Source organism: Urocitellus parryii, chromosome 2, assembly GCF_045843805.1.
Source record: "Urocitellus parryii isolate mUroPar1 chromosome 2, mUroPar1.hap1, whole genome shotgun sequence".
NCBI lineage: Eukaryota > Metazoa > Chordata > Mammalia > Rodentia > Sciuridae > Urocitellus > Urocitellus parryii.
Window position 1 is genome coordinate 80427037 of NC_135532.1, and position 21378 is coordinate 80448414.

The 21378-nt window shown below is 38.2% G+C and overlaps 1 protein-coding gene across 3 annotated transcripts in view; it reads right to left on the reverse strand.

The window, feature by feature from the left end:
- Positions 1-3900: 3900 nt before the first annotated feature.
- Eef1akmt1 (EEF1A lysine methyltransferase 1) overlaps positions 3901-21378 on the reverse strand; it is a 42099-nt gene continuing 24621 nt past the window's right edge. For all 3 annotated transcript variants that reach the window (XM_026394931.2, XM_026394930.2, XM_026394929.2), the window contains 3 exons: positions 13450-13532; positions 5118-5398; positions 3901-4389 (listed from right to left, as the gene is read on the reverse strand). In XM_026394931.2, the coding sequence (XP_026250716.1) occupies positions 4262-4389; positions 5118-5398; positions 13450-13532 (492 nt within the window). In that variant the 3' untranslated portion in view covers positions 3901-4261. The remainder of the gene's footprint in view (positions 4390-5117; positions 5399-13449; positions 13533-21378) is intronic.

Genomic DNA, 21378 nt, shown 5'->3' on the forward strand with positions numbered 1-21378 from the left:
CAAATAGAGAAAACTGGTTGGAGAAATTGCCAGCTAAAGTTCAGTGAAACTTTGCTTCCCTCTGCCACAATCTTTGCTTCCTTCCCCACCCAATCTTATCTCACCCAGGTAACACAGCTGCACTCATCTGCTCAGGTACCACTCATTCCTTGGCTCTGTGGGGGAGCCCGGCTGGATACTGTGCATTTCAATAGCTTCTTCCCCTCCTCCCAGAAAGTGCCACAGTGAATGTTCCCTTCAAATAAATTCTATCTTGAAGATTTTTTTAAAGTATGTTTTTAAGCTGTTAATGGATACAATACCTTTATTTTATTTATTTATTTGTTCATTTTTATGTGGTGCTGAGGGTTGAACCCAGAGCCTCACACAGGATAGGCAAGTGCGCTACCACTGAGCCACATCCCCAGCCTCTATCTTGAGGATTTTAGGATACCCCTTGGAATAGAGGTACTTTGCTGTTTACTAAAGATCTCTTCCAACTGATAGGATAATAGCCCTCCCTTACCTTTGGTTTCAGTTCTCTTTGGTCAACCATGGTCTGAAAATATTAAATGAAAATTTCCAGAAAGAATTTATAAGTTTAAATTGTGTATTGTTCTAAATGCTGTCATGAGATCTTATAGTGTCTCACTCCATCCAGCCAGAGACCTGAATCATCCCCTTGTCCAGTGTATCCACCTACATATACTATCCATCTGTGCGTCACTTAGTGACTATCTGGATCTTGGTTATCAGATGAACTGCTATGGTATTGCTGTGCTGATGTTTCAATAAACCTTATTTTGCTTAATAACAAAGCTGAAGTCAGATAGGGCAGGAAGTAGTAACTATAGTCCCAGTTACCAGAGAGCTGAGGCAAGAGGATCACCTGGCATAGGAGTTTAGGGCCAGCCCGGACAATATCGTGACACCTGGCCTCATACCAAAAAAAAAGTAAAACAAAACAAAAAAACCCAGAGTATAAGTGTAGTGAGGTGGCCGTCTTATTACTGTGTATTGTTATAATTGTTTTATTATTATTCTTAATCTCTTACTGTGCCTAATTGATAAACTTTGTCATAGGTATGTAAGTACGGGAAAAAAAAATATGGATCTTGATACCATCTGAGTTTTCAGGCATCCATTGGAGGACAGATTACTGTTTCTATTGTATGCTTGTTGTGTTAAAACAATCATTTGGGAATACTAAATAAAATATATTTTTCAAATACCAACAGTTCCATATAGGGGGGCCAGTTACCTGAATATCCCATTTCACTCCATCACTTTCAGCAAAGAGGAAAAAAATAGGATCATTTTTAGTAACTGGCTCGAGCTCTGATTTTAGAAACGAATGGAGAGAGAAAGAACATGGAACTCCTATCTGAAATGAGGTCTTAAAGTTCCCTGTGCATAATCCCACAGATTCAGGAGGCTGAGGGAGGAGGATCCAAATTTGAGGCCAGCCTGGGCAACTTAGGGAGACCCTGTCTCAAAATAAAAAATAAAAATGAGCTAGGGCTGTGGTTCAGTGGTAAAGCACCCCTGGGCTCATTAATCCCCTGTCCTGCCAAAAAGAAAGGAGCCGCCCTGGGCATTACGTTTGCTCTTAACTTTCTAGGCACCTCACTGCTCCAAATATACAGCCAAGTAGTTATTTAGATTCTGTTAGCAAAAGTGAAACTATTCTTTCTCACTCATGGGTTCATCACTTGGTCTCTCAGTACAAACCTGTGACTGACAAAAATCTCTATTAAAATACTTTTCAGGGCTGGGATTGTAGCTCTGTGGTAGAGCACTTGCCTAGCCATGTGTGAGACACTGGGTTTGATCATCACCATCACATAAAAATAAACAAATTAAAGGCATTGTGTCCATCTACAACTAAAAATATAAAAAAAAAAAAAAACAAAAAAAAAAAACTTTTCAATCTTTTAAGTTCTTGGAGCATAAGGGGCCAGGAGCCTCCTGAGGGTATATGTTGATTGCTGGTGTCTGGGTGCCTCCACCGCCTAATCCGGCAGACTGGGAGGAACACACCAGGCCTAATGGTTGTTTTGTTTTGTTTTGTTTTAAAGGTCAAAAAGGTATAGCTGCAGACTTTTTATGAAATCCAGAAGTGGATTGTACTGAGCACAGATTTGCTATAATTGAAGTCGTATCAGGGGTCCAAAGCTGTGAAACACACTTTGGCTGCTTATTAAACAAAAAATGCCATTACTTCATTTTGTAAGCCTTCTAACTTGTATAAATTTTTTAATGAATTAAGCCTTTCCCTTTCCCTCTCTCTCTCCTCTGGAAAAGAAATAAGGTTTCTCTTCAACTAAATGACTGACTTATAGGTCAAAATTCTGTGATTTCTAGGTTGTTACTTGTCTGCAATTTGTAAGCTGAACATTTCATTTCTATACATAATTTGTCACTGGCCTAGGCGATTTTTAGCATACCAATTCATAAGGAAAGGTGGATTTTTTTTTTTTTTTAAACTCAGGGGCACTCAACCACTGCGCCACATCCCCAGCCCTGTTTTGTATTTTATTAGGGACTGGGCCTCACTGAGTTGCTTAGCACCTCGCTGTTGCTGAGGCTGGCTTTGAATTCTCAATCCTCCAGTCTTAGCCTCCTGAGCCGCTGGGATCACAGGCATGTGCCACCATGCCTGGGAAGGAGTGATTTTTTTAAAAAAAACATTTATTAAATAATGTGTCAGGTGCTGATAAAAATCAATGTCTCATAAAAATAAATTATTAAATTAAAAGTTGTCTGGAAGTATGATTACTGAGTTCTCAGAAAAAACAAGAGCAGTTCCCCCAGTTCCCCTGGGGTTCACAAGCCCAGCCCCTCCTCTCTGGATCAGTCAGGATAGGACAGGTTTAGCTCCAGTGAGTCACAAGTCCCACAGTCTGACGGTCAACAGCAAAAGCTCATTTCTCACTGTTCCTCATGTCCCCTGCATGTTGGCTATGGCCCTGCCACCCTTGAGGACTACGTAGCCAGAGCAGCTTCTCTCTGGAATGCTGCTGGTCACTGTCGGAAGCAGAGCTTTATTCAGAAGTGACACGTGTCACTTCCTTTCACATTCGGTCAGCCAAAGCAAGTCATATGAGGTGGGAATAACCCTTTCCCAGAGAGACAATGTTGATTTGGGGGAAAGTATCTTGAAATGATTATAGATCTCCAAGAAATTGCAATATTACCAGAGAGGTGTGTACCCTTTACCCAGTTTCCCCCCCTGCAGCATAATGTCACAACCAGGAAACCAAGGCCAGTACAACCACAGACCCCATTCTCTATTCCAAGTTCACATTTTGTTTTACATACTCACTTGTGCATCTGAAACCCTAGCCACAGACAAGACACAAAACAATCCAGGACCACAGAGAACTTCCCTTTGGGCCGTGCCCCTCCCCACAGCCCCCCTCCCCCATCTGTTCTCCATTGGAGAACGTTAGATAACTGGAAACCTATAGCATGTGACTTTTGGGACTTGGCTTTTTTCACCCAGCATGATGTCTTTAAGATCCATCCAACTTATAGATATCAATGGTCCACTCCTTTTGATTACCATGCAGCCTTCTGGGGTATAGATGTATCAGAAATATTTTTTGAACAATAAGAATCTAGTGCAGTCCCCAGCTGTTTCTTGGTAACAATGTCTGGTTCACAGGTGGAACTGACTTCTTCAGGCAGTTTGGAGTGAGCATGCTGAGGCTCAGCCACTGCAGAGGGCACCTGAGACACCTTCAAGTCACCCCTCCCAAACTGGGAAGAGGAGGAAAAATACAAGAGGCACTCAAAAATTGGTTCCTTGGATTATCAACTGGTTTCATGGAGGGAAGTCAAGCCTCCCTGGGTGGCTGGAGCAGGATGTCAAGCGCTCTCACAAGACCAACCACTAGAAGCACCCTCTATCCACTGCATGCCAACCACTAGAAGCACCCTCTATCCACTGCTGGTCAGAAGGAGCCCGCTTTAAGGCACCCCTGGCCCAAAGCAGAGACCAATATCCTGTTCACCTCAAGAGGCTTGGGGAAGCCAGCAAGTTGTCCTCATATGTCGTCAAATGAGGAATGCATTAGACAGGTTTTAAGACTTCTTTCAACTCTAATTCCATGGATTTGACTGGCCGAAGAATTCCAAACTCCAGGGATGCCCTCATTAAGGAAACAATAATGACAGTTTTCTCCTTTATTCTGAAAATTAGGCCAGGACAGCCCCAGTTTGGGGGGAGTGGGAGAAGAGGTTATAGCTTTTCAATTGACTAAGAAAATAAAAAGTTTCCTTAGTCCAGTCCAGAATCATAATTCACATAGCAGCGGAACTCATTTGCCAAGTTCCGTGTGTGTTCTGGAATAAACTTGCACATCCTCACATCCAGGAGTTGCGCTGCCTGTTCTTCCATGATGGCACCTGAGGAGAACAGATCCAATGAAACAGAGTGAAATGCCAACCAGGAGAGGGGACGGATCATGGCTGTGGGGCAGATTCTAGACTAAAACACTTGAAACAACTAACACAGAGAGTGGGGGTCCATTCTTTATGTCCCCTTTTACCTTCTCTGACATTTTAATAAATTATCTACTTTTTCCATTTCTTTTTTAGTTAATAAGTAATCTTCCTATTTCTGCAAAGCGTGGACACTTAGAAACAGAAGTGGATTCTATTTATAAAGGAAGACGAGGAAAGCAAAAAGAACTACCAGGCCTTCCCGGTTGAGTCAAGAACTTCTTTTTGGTAGTATATGATCTTACAGAGCCTATGAATGAACATGCACCACCTGTTTGCCCACCTCTCCCGTTTCCCTCCCAGCCTACTCCTTGCCCTGTGGTCCATCTCGCCCAAGTGCCTCTCCCAACACTCCCATGTTGCAGAGAGCACCAGCCAGAAACAGAAGAATCCTGATTCTTGCCCTTTCTTCCCCTCCACATTCAGAGCATAGTAGTATTTATTATCAGTTTCAGTTTATAGATCAGAAACCCAGGACACAGAGAGGTTAAATAACTTGTTTAAGGTCACATGGTAAGTTCTAAGATTCAGTTCCAAGGATCTGAGTTCTAAGATCTCTTCCAGCTCTTGGACCCCAAGACTTGACTATCCACTGTCATCAGCATACATGAGACCCAAAATGTGGTACCTACCTGTGCATAGCAGAATCTTGCCCTTTGTCAGGTACTTGATGGTTTCGGATGTCTTCCTGAGACATTCCTCAGAAAGATAGGGAGGATCTGCTATTACAATGTCAAAACTATGTGCAGCAATTTTTTCAGGTAAATCCAGTGGATTATTATAATCATAGAAGATAAATTCTTCTCCATACATGGCGAATCTTTTGTCATATTCAAAGATGTATATAGAGAAGTCTTCTCTGTGTAGTTCTCGGAGTTTCTGATAAACACTGGGGGCACTCACGCATGCAATTCTACAATACAAAATGAATACACTGTGAGAGATCTTTAATGGTGCTAAATAACAACTACTTTCCCCCAGATAATGGGTCCTTGTGTTTAGATTTTCTTGAATCAAATAATAGTGCAAGCTAATGATTAGTAAAGTTTTGAGAAAAACATTATATAGTCTCACTTTTAAAGAATTTGGTATTTAAAAATACGTAACTCATAATTTGAGGTTATGAAATAATAAATGTACTTTTATAGAAAAAATGTTAAAAACATCAGGAACACATTATGACAAAAATTAGATGTAGTTAACCCAAAGCCTAAATTCACCAAGTGTTTTCATGTTGAGTTTTTAATACTTCTTTCAAATACTTTTAGTCCAAACTAGATATTTTGAAGTTATTTTGTAATATTCATGATCTTGCAAGAAAAATCCCAAGTAGATTCCCTAAATACCTCCAGTTTTCCAAAAATATATAATAAAGTGAGGTCTTATTGCAGACAAACTACTCCGAATGTTTGCATCTTTTTTTGTGTATGTAAGAAAATCAAAGAATGTATTCTTTTTTGCTTGAGATCAAATGCAGGGCTTTGTGCATGCTAGGCACACTAAGCTACGTTCCTAGCTCAAAGACCCTATTTCATTACAAGCAGTGCACAGTTTATATGAATGGGTAGTTTTCCAAGAGATAACTTTTAACTCCAATTGCTGAAAAATCCAGGGGTTACCTAAATATTGAAATGCTGACTTGACTATGGTATGTTTATTTCATGGTAGCCACTTTAAAAAGACTGAAATAGACCTCTGTATGCTGATTAGGACTGATCACCAAGATCTATTCAAGGAACAGAGAAGAGTAAAACATGATTTCATGAGTATGGGATAGTAAAGGCTGGTGAGGTCAAAACGTGTGTCCTAGCCAGCTGGTGGGGACAGGGCCCTCTCAGCTCAGCACTTCTGCACAGGGCTGGGAGGACACAGGGACAGCGCAATTCTATCTCTACTTCGCTGAAAGAACAAACTGCAACATTCAGGATCAGGTATGCACAATGGAAATTCCTCCCTCCCTCCATTCCCCTCCCAACCTCCCTTCCTTTCACTGAACTACACCCCTAGCCCTTTCTATTTTTTATTTTGAGACAGGATTTGCTAAGTTGCCAAGGCTGGCTTCAAACTCATTATCCTCTTGCCTCAACCTCCCAAGTTGCTGGGGTTGCAGGTGTGCACCATTACACCCAGCTTGCATACAATGCAAAATTTTTCTGAGAAAGGAGAAATAAAGCTATTTCCGGGCAAACAAAATCTCAGTGCTTGCTTGAGCAGGTCTTCCCTGCACTTCAGGCAGGGCAGTGGACCAAGTTGCAAGATGGAATGAGACCGGAGAGGCTGGAGAAGTTGGCAAAAGATAGTGAAGGTTATCAGGTAGCACCTGATGAGCCAGCTAACCACTGGGTGACCTTTTGCAAATGACTGAATTTCTCCAGCCTTGTTGTCTGTCTTTAGAATGGAGAGCATAAAAATAATGACTCCACAGAGAGGAAAGGACTAAAATGATGTTGGTAAAGCACTTATGAGAGAGGGTACACAGTGATCAATAAATTATCTTTACTATCATTCATGTTTAAAATTATGACTTAGTACCTAGAAACACTGATGTCACCTTTCAGAAAAAAACAAAAAGTTGCTTTCAAGGCTCTCCCTTTCTCTCTCTCTCTCTGTCCCAGGCTTTTTTATTTTATTTTAAGACAGGGTCTTATTATGTTACCCAGGCTGGTCTTGAACTTGTAGTCCTTCTGCCTCAGCCTCCCAAGTAGCTGGGATTACAGGACTGCACCATGACTGGTAAAGTATCTATTTAAGAAGTAATTCATCCCCAGGATTCTTTTCCACACCCATGTCTTAGAGCATATGCTTTCCACAACTGGCAGAAACTGGACGAATGTTCTTTGGATTGGGGCATGCTCAAGAGAGGGATGATAACCACAACTGATGATGTGGTTCTATGTGGAAATAAAAGGGAACTGGGTGTTTAGCTCAGTGACAGGGAACTTGCCTAACAGGCTAACGTTCTGGGTTCCATTTCTGGCACTGAAAAGAAAAAAAAAAAAAAGCAAAGCAAAACAAAACAAAAGAATAGGAAGTTAGAAGAAATACATTAAACTCAATGGATATTGAGACTTCCTCTTCTTTCAGTCATTGAAGGATGCATAACTTCCAAGGAAGAATTAAGAGAATCTTCCCTAGATCTCTGACCAGCCTATAGGAAAATGCTGTACACATTGACACTAGGTAGGGGCTCTCTAGGAAATAGCTCATCCTGATCCTCCAACTATAGAGACCAAAGTAGATAATGTAGGGCTGGGGGTGTAGATCAGTGGTAGAGCATATGCTTAGCACATGTGAAGTCCTGGGTCCAATCCCTAGCGCTAACCCCCAAACCAAACCAAACAACAATAACAATAAAGTAAATAAGGAACACCCACGTGTCAAATCTTCCAGCTTTTGGGTGCCCCATGCTTAAATACGAATGGACAGCTGAGGGTCAACAGACATTTGAAGCACCAATATTAGACAAGTATCTGAGGTTAGATAGATAAAAGCATTTCAGAGTAAACAGAAACTATGCAGGGAAAAGAAAATGTTTATAAATTATAGGAAAATGCTATACACACTGACACCAGGGACTCTCTAGGAAATAGCTCATCCTGATCCTGATGTTATAAATTAGTTACAGAACTAATAATATTCCTAAGAGGGATGAACAAGATACAATAGTAAATGAATATTCAAAGGTCAAAAAAAGAGCTATATACAATTACAAATATGATAGTATATATGACAAACTCAATAGAATAGTTAGACAATAAAGTTGAGGAATTCTCTCAGAAAGCTGGATAAAGAGACAACAGACAGAAAATGAGAAAATTAGAGTCCATACTCAATTAACAGAAGTTCCAGAAACGGAACAGAAAAAAAAAAAAAAGAAAGAAAAGAAAGAAAAAGAAAACCACGGGTGAAGGAATCAAAGAAAGAATTTAAGACAATTTCTTTCCCAAACTGAAGGACGTGAGTTAAAAAAAAGAAAGGATTTCTTAGTGTTCAATGCAGTAGATAAAAGTGGCAAAAACCAAAAAAACTACTCTGAGTACCAAAGATTAAGAAAAGAAAACCCTAAGCCTATAGGGGGGAAGAACCGAAAAAACAAAAACAAAACAAAACAAAAAAACCCAAACAGGTTTCTTACAAGAAATCAGAGTGTTATTGGCTTTCTCAACAGAAACAATGGAAGCTTGGAGAAAATGGAGCAATTCCTTCCAAATCTAGATTTAAATACCCAGAAAAACTATCACAACCAAGTGTTAGGGGAGAAGCCAGGTGTAGTCATTAGCTTTTTCTTGCTATGACAAACACCTGAGAAAAATAACTTAGAGAAGGAAAGATTTCGGCTCACAGTTTAAAGGTTTCAGTCCATGGTTGGCTGGCTCCACTACGTTGGGCCTGAAGTAAGGCAGAACATCATGGAAGAAGGTGTGACAGAGGAAACGGTCAGCTCATGGCAGCTGGGAAGCAAAGAGAGTGAGAGAGCAAGAGCAAGAGAGAAGGAAGGCATTAGGGACAAGATATAGTCCCCAAGGGTATGCCTCAGGGACCCACTTCTTCCAACTATGCCCCACCTCCTACAATTTATACCGCCTCCCAAGAGTCTATGTAAATTATTAATCCATCAGTGAATTGATCCACTGATGAAGTTAGAGCTCTTATGATGCATTCACTTCCCCAAATACCCAACTACTAATATTACTGCATTAGGAACAAGGCCTTCAACACACAAGACTGGAGGATTCCAGATCCAAACCATAACATCTGGTACAATAGTACACACCTGTAATCCCAGCTACTCTGGAAGGTTAACCGTATTTATGTGGGTTTGTCTCTGTGTCCTCTATTCTGTACCATTGGGCTACCAGTCTATTTTGGTGCCAATACCATGCTGGTTTTGTTACTATAGCTCTGTAGGATAGTTTAAGGTCTGGTATTATTATGCCTCCTGCTTCACTTTTCTTGCTAAGGATTGCTTTAGCTATTCTGGGTCTCTTATTTTTCCAAATAAATTTTATGATTGCTTTTTCTACTTCGATTTCTAAGACTGTCATTGGGATTTTAATAGGAATTACATTGAATCTATATAAAGCTTTTGGTAGTATGACCATTTTGACAATATTAATTCTGCCTAACCAGGAACATCAGAGATCTTTCCATCTTCTGAGGTTTTCTTCAATTTCTTTCTGTAGTTTTCACTGTAGAGGTTTTTCACCTCTTTTGTTAGATTAAGTCTCATTTTTTTTTTTTGAGGCTATTGTGAATGGAATAGTTTTCTTAATTTCTCTTTCAGTGGACTTATCGCTGATGTATAGAAATGCATTTGATTTATGGGTATTGATTTTATATCCTGCTACTTTGCTGAATTAATTTATTAGTTCTAAAAGTTTTCTAGTGGAATTTTTTTGATCTTCTAGGTATAGAATCATGTCATCAGCAAATAGTGGTAGTTTGAGTTCTTCTTTACCTATTGATATCCCTTTAATTTCTTTCTTTTGTCTAAATGTTCTGGCTTGAGTTTCAAGGATGATGTCAAATAGAAGTGGTGAAAGAGGATATCCTTGTCTTATTCTAGTTTTTCGAGAAAATGCTTTCAGTTTTTCTCCATTTAGAATGATGCTGGCCTTGAGTTTAGCATATATAGCTCTTATAACATTGAGGTATTTCCTACTATCCCTAGTTTTTCTAGAGTTTTGAACATGAAGGTGTGTTGTATTTTTTCAAATGCTTTTTTGTGCATCTATTGAGATGATCATATGATTCTTGTTTTTAAGAATGATGAATTAATATTGATTTCCATATGTTGAACCAACCCTGCATTCCTGGGAAGAATCCTCCTTGATCGTGGTGCGCTATCTTTTAAATATGCTTTTGTATGCAATTTGCCAGAATTTTATTGAGAATTTTTACATCTATGTTCATCAGGGATATTGGTCTGAAGTTTTCTTTCCTTAATGTGTCTTTGTCTGTTTTTTGTATTAGGCTGATGTGGATGCTAATTCACAGTAATGCAGGGGGAATACTAGGGAAGAATAATGTTACCTCAGATTAGGAGTAGGAAGTGATGGGAGGGGAGGGGATATGGGGATAGGAAAGATAGTAGAATGAAACAGACATTATTACTGTATGTATATGTATGACTACATGACCAATATGATTCTGTAACATGTACACTCAGAAGAATGAGAAATTATATCCCATCTATGTATGATATATTAAAGTGCATAAATTCATCATACTGTCATGTATAACTAATTAAAACAAATTTAAAAATTGAAAAAAAAAATCTCACTGTACCCAACAACTATGTAAAATTATTACATGTTATTCAAAAAATTATAAAAATTGCTTATGGAAATACTAACTATCCTGATATATATATATATATATATATATATATATATATATAGAGAGAGAGAGAGAGAGAGAACTCTCTATCACACACATATATATAATTATCATACCTTACCCCATAAACTAGTACAATAATTTTTAAAAATAAAATAAAACATTTTTTAAAAGTTCACATCAGAAACATTGTTAACAAATAAAAAGCAAATGAAAAACTGGGGGAAATATGTAATATGTAGTATGTTTTGGAAATCTGCCTCATCACAGCAACTATTCTATCTATATGTATCCCAGAACATGTTATAAGCCTCAAATATGCAAAATAAACTTTATTTTAAAAGTAAAAAAACAAAACAAAACAAAACATGTTTGTACTGACTGATAAGAGATTTAGATAGAAAATTTGGAAGTTAATTAATAATATGGATTCAGAATACATAAAAATAAGAGAATTATTATCTGCATAGAAAATAAAAATTGTAGAAAAGAGGAAAATTGAAGTCTTAACTATAAATAAGACCATACAGCCACAGCAACATGAACCAGTTATAGGGTACTGATTTAACATCTGAGCAGCCATCTTAAATGTTAACTGCCATCTTATGAGACATGGTACCACAACCCTAAGTCAATCCCAGAAGGACACGACTCCTTTGCTCTGGAAAGCCCCATGTACCATCGACCTAAGCCAATCCCATGCTATACCCCACCGCCTAGCTCTGACGCAAGCACCCCTGATCCTATCCCATAGAGCCACAACCACAGCTCCAAACCCCTAACCCACAAAAGCTGAGCACCCGAACATCTTGGGGCCTCTCTCTCTTCTCTATAGAGAGATGGCCTTTATTTGTTGGCTTTGACAATAAACTTTCCTGTGGCTCTCTGCCTGGTCTCCGTCCTTCATTTCTTGCTTGCCTGTCTCTTGTTTTCTCACTTTCCTTTCACTGGTCCTAACCAAAATTAAGATAGGACTATTGGGAATATTGACAGAAAGCATGCATGTTATGTGATTATGGTAGAGCATAAAAAGAGCTAAATCCTCTACGGTGAAAACTTAAGAAAGACAGAAGTACCCCCTTAACTGTGATTTTGCTTTCTGAAGTTTCAGTAATCTGTAACTGATATAATTCTAAAACATTAAATGGAAAATTCCAGAAGTTGTTCATAAATTTTAAATAACTTTCAGTTGCTATTGTTGATCTATTACTGTGCCCGATGTAGAGTGCTTGCCTTGCATGTGTGAGGCACTGGGTTAGATCCTCAGCACCACATAAAAATAAATAAACAAAATAAAGATATTGTGTCCATATACAACTTTATATATATATAAAACTACTATAGTTAAAAAAAAGAATGTATGTATGGAACAACATAGTGTATAAAGAGTTTCATACTACCTGTGGTTTCAGGTACCCACTGGGATCTTGGAACAGATCCCCCTACAGATAAGGGGGAATGATAGTAAATGTCTAAAAATGACAAATCACAAAGTAGCAATATAAACATATCACTCAGAAATCTGACTGTAAATACCAAAAGAATCAACTGAAAAGAAGCTGAAAGTAGGGGGCAGGCATGAGGGAAGTTAGTAATGGATGTTTTTCTGAATAAACCTTTTAGAAACATTTGACCCTTTAAATTACATGCATGACGTTGGGCACAAAGGCACATGCCTGTAATCCCAGTAGCTTGGGAGGCTGAGATAGGAGGATTGCAGAGTTCAAAGCTGGCCTCAGCAATGGCGAGGCACTAAGCAACTCAGTAAGACCCTGTCTCTAGATAAAATACAAATACGGCTGGGAATGTGGCTCAGTGGTTGAGTGCCCCTGAGTTCAATCCCTGGTACCCCCTCCCCCAAAAATTATATGCATGAAAACCTTTGACAAAAATAAAAACCAAATTAACAAAAAAGAAAACCTATATTCATAAAAGTTCAAAAGAACCAAACATTATGATTTCTCTGTCTCTCTTTCTCTCTCTTTTTGTGCTGGGGAATCAAACTCAGGGCCTAAGCAAGTGCTCTACCACTGAGCTATACCCCCAGCCTCCAAGGTATTCTCTTTTAAAGCAAACTCTAGACATATAAAGGAAAGAAATTGGTTAGAAAATGTCAATATAAAGAATAGTGGGCTGAGGATATAGCTCAGTTAGTAGAGTACTTGACTTGCATGCACAAGACCCTGTGTTCAATCCCCAGAACCGCCAAAAAAAAAAAAAAAAAAAAGGAATAAAGGCTGGGAATGTAGTTTAGTAGTAGAACATCACATTTGTCTAGCATGTGCTAGATCCCAGGTTTAATCTCTAGTACAACCACACACATACACACACACACAAAAAAAAAAAAGTGAGAGAAATTAGAAATGACATGAAAAATAGATTTCTGAATGCATCCCTAAACTCAGTGTTGAAGCAGTTCTTAATTTGTGCTGCAAACCATAATATTTGCATATTATAGTATAAACTTCTCACAAACCATCTCTCATCTAGGAAGAACGTTCAAAATATTAATTTATAGATCCATTTAGGGTTCATAAGCATGATAACCAGTTTTCATGCCATTGTGTGGGATGTGCCTCAGATTCATTTAGAGAAGACAAAAAGGAAACTAATTTTGAATCTCACCTGCCACCTTCTCCAGCAGCAGCAATCACCTCTTGTGCAAGTCGTAAAGCAGTTTCCTGACTATACCAAAACTGGCTCAATTGCTGTAACAGAGGGAAGGGTTGATATCATTTCAGAATTCACATAAACTTTGCTCTTTTCATTTATACCTACTATGCCAGTATGCATGTATTCACTTCTTTTGAAAATTAATTTCTTTGAAGCTATGTTAAATCAATTCAAGCTCATAGGTATGAATTAAATTTATGCATTAAGTATCAGTTACTACTAACATGACAAAAGGAGACAGCTGGTCAATGTTTCTCTTGAGAGAATATACCCCGACCTTTATATGAGTCTTCCCCTCCAAAAAAATTAAACTTGAACCTGATTAGGCTTCTAGATTCAGTTACAAGTGAACAGAATCACAAACACAGAGGATGGGAGAACATGTTAAAGACACCATAGGGATGCAGAAAAATTTTCCCCCCATGGCCTTATGTGCATGTTTCCTGAATTATTTATTTCTCAGATAGGGCTAATTATTTTTTTTGTTTTGGTTTGGTTTTTGTTTTCTTCTTGTTCCATTTCATGCTGGTGGATGCTTTTCTTTAAAATTCTCCTGATCCTTAAAGATGCATTCATATTTGTCAATTAAGGATTACGGTAGTGGAAATAAAGTAGCTACTCTATAAATCCATTCCTTCAACAGACCTCTCTCTACTCTGAATGACAGGGCTGGGGTGGACCAGTTTCCTGGGGCATGCAAACCAAGGATTCTCTACTGTAAAAATCTGTCCAGGGGGACTGGGGTTGTGGCTTAGTGGTAGAGTACTCGCCTAGCGCAGTTGACGCACTGGGTTGATCCTCAGCACCACATAAAAATAAATAAATAGGGGCCGGGGTTGTGGCTCAGTGGTACAGTGCTTGCCTAGCATGCATGAGGCACTGGGATTGATCCCTGGCACCACATAAAAATAAAATAAAGGTATCATATCCATCTACAACTATAAACAAACAAACAAATAAATAAATAAAAATAAAGGCATTGTGTCCACCTACAACTAAAAAAAAATATTAACCAAAAAAAAAAAAAAATGTATCCAGGGAGAAGCAGATGACCATGACCCCAGCTGGCTCCTGTATAGAAGGAGGAGGAACAGAGACCATCTTTTCTCTCTCTCTCTCTCTCTCTCTCTCTCTCTCTCTCTCTCTCTCTCACACACACACACACACACACACACACACACACACACACACCAGCCTACAGTGAGGTAGGAGAAGAGCAACCCTGACCCGCCACTAGTAGGAGGAAAGCAACCTCAGACCAGATGTGCTGTGGTCCATTTACCAACACGTGGGGTGGTTTTCCCCTCTGGCTTCCATCTAGTGACAACAACCAGGACCTATAAGACCATCTTTCAGGTTCCTGCAGGCAAGATATTGGTAACCTGCAGGGACACTACAAGATTATAAGGTAGAGACTGTAACACCTCGAGTGCACACTGCTAGAGAGGAAGACACATGGACCACGCGAAGAAACCAGGGAAGACAGTGCGTGAAACACACTAAGCTGACACAATAATAGATGCCACTGACAGCACAGTAGATGAAATGTCAGAGAAGGAGTTCAGAGTGCACCTAAAAAATGATTTGAGAAGCAAAGAATGAATTAAGAGAGGCAACAACTGACTGCTCCAACAAAGAGATACAAGAGGAAACATAGGTAGCAAAAAAGATTACTTCAAGAAAGAGATAGAAGCTCTGAAAAAAAAAAAAAAAGAAATCCTTGAAATGAAGAAAACAATAAACCAAAGAAAAAATTCAATAGAAAGCATCAACAACCGACTAGATCACTGGGAAGACAGAACCTCAGGCAATGAAGACAAAATATATAATCTTGAAAATAAAATTGACCACACAGTGAGGAAGGTGAGAAGCCATGAATAGAATCTCCAAGAATTATGGGACAACATGAAAAGACCAAATCTAAGAATTAGAGGAAGGCACAGAGATACAAACCAAAGGAATGGCCAATGTCTGCAATGAAATAATATCAAACATGGAGAATGAGTTGGAAAATCAAATACAAGAGGCTTACAGGACCCCAAATGTACAAAATTACAACAGATCCACACCAAGGCACCTTATAATGAAAATGCCAAATAAGGACAGAGTTTTAAAAGCCACAAGAGAAAAGTTTCAGATTACATATAGAGGGAAATCAATTTGGATCTCAGCAAATTTTTCAACCCAGACCCTCAAAGCCAGGAGGTTGTGGAACAACGTATATCAAGCACTGAAAGAAAATGGATGCCAATCAAGAATCTTTTATCCAGCAAAATTAAGCTTCAGATTTGATGATAAAATAAAAACCTTCCATAATAAACAGAAATTAAAAGAATTTACAACATGAAAGCCTGCACTACAGGTTGTGGCTCAGTGGTAGAGCGCTCACCTAGCATGCATGAGGCTCGGGGTTCGATCCTCAGCACCACAATAAATGTAAAATAAAAGATATTGTGTCCACCTAAAACTTAAAAATAAATATTTTAAAAAAAAGAAAGCTTGCACTACAGAATATTCTTGGCAAAATATTCCATGAGGAGGAAATAAAAAACAACAGTGAAAATCAGCAAAGGGAGGAACTACACTAAGGAAAAATCCAATCAAAGGAGAAACCAACTCAAGTTAAAAATCAAAAATAAGGGCTGGGGGTGTGGCTCAAGCGGTAGCGCGCTCGCCTGGCATGCGTGTGGCCCGGGTTCGATCCTTAGCACCACATACAAAGATGTTGTGTCCGCCAAAAACTAAGAAATAAATATTAAAAAATTCTCTCTCTCTCTCTCTCTCTTTCTCTCTCTCTAAAAAAAAAAAAAATCAAAAATAAACCAAAATGACTGGGAATACAAACCATGACTCAATAATAACCCTGAATGTTAATGGCCCAAACTCATCAATTAAAAGACAGAGAACAGCAGATTAAATTTTGAAAAAATACACCCAACAATATTCTGCTTTCAAGAGACTCATCTCATAGGAAAAGACAACCATAGACTGAAGGTGAAAGGTTGGGAAAAAACATATCACTCACATGGGCCACATAAACAAGCAGGGGTTTCCATCCTCAAATCAGATAAAGTGGGCTTCAAATCAAAGTTAGTCAGAAGAGATGAAGAAGGACATCTCATACTGCTTGAGAGAACCACACATCAACAAGACATAGTAATCATAAATATCTATGCCCCAAACAATGGAGGTTCTACGTATATCAAACAAACCCTTCTCAATTTCAAGAAGCAAATAAATCACAACACAGTGATACTGGATGACTTCAACACACCTCTCTCATCACTGGATAGATCTTCTAAACAAAAACTAAACAAATTATAGGATTCAAGAATACAATCAATGATTTAGACTTAATAGACATATATTTCATCCATCATCAAGCAAATACACCTTCTTCTCAGCAGCATATGAATCCTTCTCTAAATAGATCATTTATTATGCCACAAAGCAACTCTCAGCAAATACAAAAAAAAATAGAGATACTACCCTGTAGTCTATCAGATCATAAAGGAATGAAACTAGAAATCAATGATAAAATAAAAAATAGAAACTATCTAATACCTGGAGGCTAAATAATATGATATTGAATAAGCAATGGTAGCAGAAGACATCAGGGAAGAGATAAAAAAAATTCTTAGAGGTAAACAACACACAACATATCAAAATCTCTGGGACATTATGAAGGCAGTACTAAGAGAAAAGTTCATTGCATGAGCTCATTCATTAAAAGAATAAAAAGTCACCAAATAAATGGCCTAACATTACATCGCAAAGCTCTAGAAAAAAAAAAATCAACACCAAAAGTAGAAGACAAAATGATTAAAATCAGAGCTGAAATCAATAAAATTGAAACAAAAGAAACAATTCAAAAAATTGACAAAATGAAAAGTTGTTTCTTTGAAAAAATAAATAAAATTGATAGACTCTTAGCAATGCTAACAAAGAGAAGAAGAGAAAAATTCAAAATACTAAAATTTGTGATGAAAAAGGAAATATCACGATGGACACTATTAAAATACAGAAGATAATTAGAAACCATTTTGAAAATTTATACACCAATAAAATAGAAAATCTCAATGACATTGGCAACTTCTAGAAACATATGATCTACCCAAACTGAATCAGAAGGACATACTCAATTTATTTATTTTATTTATTTTCAAAACTCTTTTTTTTTTTTTTAATACTGATTTTTTAGGTGTAGATGGACACAACACAATGCCTTTATTTTTTTATGTGGTGCTGAGAATCCAACCCGGTCCCGCCCATGCTAGGCGAGCACTGAGCCACAATCCCAGCCCACATACACAATTTAAACAGATAAGTTTCAAGCAAGGAAACAGAAGATGCCATCAAAAGCCTACCAACCAAGAAAAGCCCAGGACCAGATGGATTCTCAGCCAAGTTCTACAAGACCTTCCAGGAAGAACTAATATCAATACTCTTAAAATTATTCCATAAGGGCTGGGGATGTGGCTCAAGCGGTAGCATGCTCTCCTGGCATGCGTGCGGCCCGGATTTGATCCTCAGCACCACATACAAAAAAAAAAAAAAAAACAAAAAAACAAAAACAAAGATGTTGTGTCCGTTGAGAACTAAAAAATAAAAAAATTTAAAAAAAAATCCCCCCCCCTTCTCTTAAAAAAAAAAATTCCATAAAAGAGAAAAGGAGGGAACCCTTCTAAACTCATTCTATGAGGCTAGCATCATCCTGATACCAAAACCAGACAAGGACTCATCAAGGAAAGAAAACTTCAGACCAATATCCCTGATGAACATAAACACCCAAATTCTCAATAAAATCCTGGCTAATCACATACAAAAACATATTAAAAAGATAGTGCACCTCAATTAAGTGGGGTTCATCTTAGAGATGCAAGGTTGGTTCAACATACGTAAATCAATAAATGTAATACATCATATCAATAGACTTAAAGACAAGAATCAGATTATTTTCTCAATAGAGGCTAAAAAAAAGCATTTGATAAAATATAGCACCTCTTCATTTTCAAAACACTACAAAAACTAGGAAAAGTTGGATTATATCAACATTATAAAAGCTATCTATGCTAAGCCCAAATGGAAAACTATCCCATTCAATCTAGCCTCAAAAAATAAAAAATACTTGGGAATCAATCTAACAAAAGAGATGAAAAACCTCTAAAATGAAAACTACAGAACTCCAAAGAAGAAAACTGAAGAAGACCTTAGAAAATGGAAAGATCTCCCATGCTCTTGGATAGGCAGAATTAATATTGTCAAAATGACCATACTACCAAAACTGCTATACAGATTTAATGCAATTACTATTAAAATCCCACTGATCTTCTTCATACAACTAGAAAAAGCAATCATGAAATTCATTTGGAAAAATCAGAGATCCAGAATAGCCAAAGCAATCTTTAGAAAGAAAAGTGAAGCAGGAGGCATCCAAACCAGACCTTAAACTATTCTACATAGCAATAGTAATAAAAACAGCATGGTATTGGCACCAAAATAGGCATGTAGACCAACAGTACAGAATAGAAGGTACAGAAACCAACCCACATAAATACAGTTATCTTATACTAGACAAAAGTGCCAAAAACATACATTGGAGAAAAGACAGCCTCTTCAACAAATGGAGCTGGGAAAACCGGAAATCCATATATAGCAAAATGAAATTAAATCTCTCTCTCTCACCATGCACAAAACTCAACTCAAAGGAGATCAAGGAATTAAACCAGAGACCCTGCACTTAACAGAAGAAAAAGTGGGCCCAGATCTTCATCATGTTGGATTAGGCCCCAACTTCCTTAGCAAGACTCCTAAAGCACAAGAAATAAAATCACGAATCAATAAATGGTATTGATTCAAACTAAAAAACTTCTCAGCAAAAATAATCATTGAGGTGGGGGCTGGGGTTGTGGCTCAGGGATAGAGCACTCACCTCTTACGTGTGAGACCCTGGGTTCGATCCTCAGCACCACATAAAAATAAATAAACAAAATAAAGATATTGTGCCCATGTATAACTAAAAAAAATATTTTAAAAAAATAATCAATGAGGTGGAGAGAGAACCTACAATATGGGAGCAAACTTTTACCACATGCATGTCAGATAGAACAGTAAACTCCAGGATATATAAAGAACTCAAAAAACTTAATACCAAAAACCCAAACAACCCAATCAATAAATGGGCTAAGGAACTGAACAGACACTTCTCAGAAGAAGATATATATGAGATCAACAAATATATGAAAAAATGTTCAACATCTCTAGTATCTAGAGAAATGCAAATCAAAACTACTCTAAGATTTCATCTCATCCCAGTCAGAATGGCACTATCAAGAATACAAGTAATAATAAGTGCTGGAGAGAATATGGGGAAAGAGGTACACTCAGACTGGCTGAGGGTATAGCTCAGTGGTAGATCGCTTGCCTAGCATGCATGAGGCACTGGGTTTGATCCTCAGCACCACATAAAAACAAATAAATAAAACACTTGCCTAGCATGTGCGAGGCCCTGGGTTCAATTCTCAGCACCACATAAAAATAAATAAATAAAATAAAGGTATTGTGTTCAACTACAACTAAAAAATAAATACTAAATAAAATAAAATAAGGTACGCTCATACATTGCTGGTTGGACTGCAAATTGGTGCACCACTTTGGAAAGCAGTGTAGAGATTCCTCAGAAAACTTGGAATGGAACCACCATTTGACCCAGCTATCCCACTCCTTGGTTTATACCCAAAGGACTTAAAGTCAACATACTATAGTGAGATAGCCACATCAATGTTTATAGCAGCTGAATTCACAATAACTAAACTGTATAACTAACACAGATGCCCATCAATAGATGAATGGATAAAGAAAATGTGGTATATATACACAATGGAACATTACTCAGCATTAAAAGAGAATAGAATTGTGGCATCTGCAGGTAAATGGATGGAGTTGGAGACTATTACGCTAAGCAAAGTAAGCCAATCCCCAAACACTAAAGGCTGAATGCTTTCTCTGATTAGTGGATGCTGATCTATAGTGGGTGGGGGATTTGGGAAGAATGGAGGATCTTTGGATTGGGCAAAGGGGAGGGTTGGGAGGGGTTATGAGGGTGGGAAAGATGGTGGAATGAGATGGACATCATTACCCTAGGACGTGTATGATTACACAAATGGTGTGTCCCTACACCACCTACAACCAGAGAATTGAAATGTTACGCTCCATTTGTGTACAATGAAATGAAATGCATTCTGCTGTCATGTACAACTAAGTAGAACAAATTAAAAAAAATATTAAAAAAAAAAAAAAAGGAAAGGAAGGGCTGGGGATGTGGCTCAAGCGGTAGCGCGCTCGCCTGGCATGCGTGTGGCCCGAGTTCGATCCTCAGCACCACATACCAACAAAGATGTTGTGTCCGCCGAGAACTAAAAAATAAATATTTAAAATTCCTCTCTCTCTCTCTCTCTAAAAAAAAAAAAAAAAAAGGAAAAAAATCTATCCAAAGGCCAGTTATGGTGGTGCATGCCTATAATCCCAGTGACTCAGGAGTCTGAGGCAGGAAAATTGCAAGTCCAAAGCCAGCCTCAGCAAAAGCGAGGCACTAAGCAACTCAGTGAGACCCTGTCTATAAATAAAAAATACAAAATAGGACTGGGGATGTGGCTCAAAATAGGACTGGTTGAGTGCCTCTGAGTTCAATTCCTGGTACCTACCCCCCTCCCAAAATCTATCCAAATGTTAGGGATATATCTCAGAGGCAGAATGCTTATCTTGCATGCAAGAGGCCCTGGATTCAACTGGTAGCACTGCAAAAAATAATAATCCTAATCCTGATCTGTTTAGTGTCCAAATAACCCAAATGCCTATCAACTGATGAATGGATAGACAAAA